At 42.7% G+C, this 2,089-nt stretch overlaps 1 protein-coding gene across 4 annotated transcripts in view; it reads right to left on the bottom strand.

Annotated features, from left to right (window-relative positions):
* Positions 1 to 2,089, bottom strand: part of Ptpro (protein tyrosine phosphatase receptor type O) — a 210,400-nt gene that overhangs the window by 48,155 nt on the left and 160,156 nt on the right. For all 4 annotated transcript variants that reach the window (XM_031383700.1, XM_031383701.1, XM_031383702.1 and 1 more), the window contains one exon: positions 84 to 216. In XM_031383700.1, the coding sequence (XP_031239560.1) occupies positions 84 to 216 (133 nt within the window). The remainder of the gene's footprint in view (positions 1 to 83; positions 217 to 2,089) is intronic.

The raw sequence follows: 2,089 nt of genomic DNA, 5'->3' as shown, positions 1-2,089 counted from the left end.
AAAAAAAAAAAAAAAAAAAGGCAGGTTATGTCTATTGAGAAGGAAACTTCCAAAGACCAGATTGCCTTAATTGGCATCATTACCCATTGTGGAGACAGCTATGAACGTAGGGACACTGGGACTGTCGTGGCTGAAGCTGGTGACACTGCAGTTGTAGGCGGTGGCTGGGAGGAGGCTGGAGATGGTCACCACGTGGGAGGAGACAGCTACTGGTTCCTGGAGATGGAGAAGATAAAACACAATTCACATCATGCTCTTGTTTGTGACAATATTCTCCATGTTAAGGAGGTTATGTGCAGAATAAAAACATAATTAAAAGATGGAAAAGGTTAGTGGTGAAAAATCTTTCCCCCTTCCTCTATTCCCTTCCATGTCACTCTGTTCCATGGAAGCCGCCATCATTACTGGGTGTTTTTCTCCTTGTACCTATTTGATGGGGGCATAAATATGATGCCATGGTTGACATCACAGCTGACAGTCATGAATGATGATGCAGTTTGCACACCACTCTGCTTATTTGTACTTGAATCCTCTGTATCTTTTGTCAACCTTACTATAAGTTTATCCTTTTTTAAACAAAAAATTTAAAACTACATGTATGAATGTTTGTCTGTCTGTCTGTATGGGTACCACATGCATTCAGTGACTGAGGAGACTGGAAGAGGGTACGATGTCCCCTGGAACTGGAGTGGCTGACAGTTGTCAAGACCCATGTGGGTTCTGGGAAACCAACATCAGTTCTCTACAAGCACAGCAGGCATCGCCAACCCCACAGCCATCCATCTTTCCAGCTCCCACTTTACCCTTCTGAAGGAGGGCACACAAGTCTATTAAAAGTTCACAGTTTATCTTACCAGCCTCCTACTGATGCAGATTTAAGTGGTCTGCCGATTTCTTTGTATGCTGCTGTGACCCATGCTAAGCATCATTGTGCAAACATAGAAATCCTTGTGCATGTACAGTCACTAAGTGTATTTATGCACGTGTGGTGGCTATTAGGATCACCAGCGTGGCAGGATCTGGAATCATCTATGAGATGGGGAGTTGTTTAGATTAGGTTAGCCTCTGAGCATGCCTGTGAGGGAGTACTGTGATTAGGTTATTGACGTCAGAAGACCCATCCCAAAGGAGGTTCTCTGAGCTTGGGTCCTGGATGGCATAAACAGGAGGAAGCTATCTGAACAACAGCATCATAATTCTCTGCTTCTGGATTGTTGACACAATGTGAGTGGCTTCCTCCAACTCCTCTGCCAGGACCCACATGGGGAACCACACGAAGGACTGTACACTGAAACTATGAGCTGGGAGAGATTCCTCCTGAAAGCTGCTTTTGTTGGGGTATTTTGTCCCAGCAACAAGAAAAACTAAAACATTCTGTATGGGCACATAGCTACAGACAGACAGACTGACAGACAACACACACACATACACACACTGTATGTGAAGGTATATAATCCAGGCAGACAGACAGACAGACCAACAGACAGACCAACAGACAGACACACACACACACATACACACACACACAGTATGTGAAGGTATATGTATTCATACATTCCTAGCAGTTGAATTACTCAGTCACCAAGTATGCCTTTTTAATACTGAAAACTATTGAAAAATTGATCCTGCACAGGCCAGCTTAGCTGCTCACCTCTGCTGTGTGATAATGACTGTGTTCTGCTTTCTTTCTGACGTGGCATACTTGTCTGTAGGCTTTTCCAATGAAAACTGTGTCTAGCAGTTGAAAACTGTGTCTAGCAGTTTTATTTTGCATTTCTTATCATGAGGGAGGTTATAAATTTTCCATATGTTGAAGGATCTTTTGTTCTTGTATTCCTATGTGTTTGTGTAGGGGTGTTAGTCTTCATCTTCATTACTTGAAGTGGTTCTTTATATGTTAAGAACCCTACCTATTTGTCTGCATTCTTTATTTTTATCACATTCACCCAAAGCATGGTGGTAGTAGGTACTCAGAAGCAAAATTATCTCATGTTTAAGAAGAGTAAATTGATAATTTGGTGGCCCTATGGTCAGACACACTCTCTCTCTCTCTCTCTCTCTCTCTCTCTCTCTCTCTCTCTCTCTCTCT

Source organism: Mastomys coucha, unplaced genomic scaffold (genome assembly GCF_008632895.1).
Source record: "Mastomys coucha isolate ucsf_1 unplaced genomic scaffold, UCSF_Mcou_1 pScaffold20, whole genome shotgun sequence".
In the NCBI taxonomy this organism is placed as follows: Eukaryota; Metazoa; Chordata; class Mammalia; order Rodentia; family Muridae; genus Mastomys; species Mastomys coucha.
Note: the sequence above shows the minus strand (reverse complement) of the source record. Positions and strands in the feature narration are given on the sequence as shown.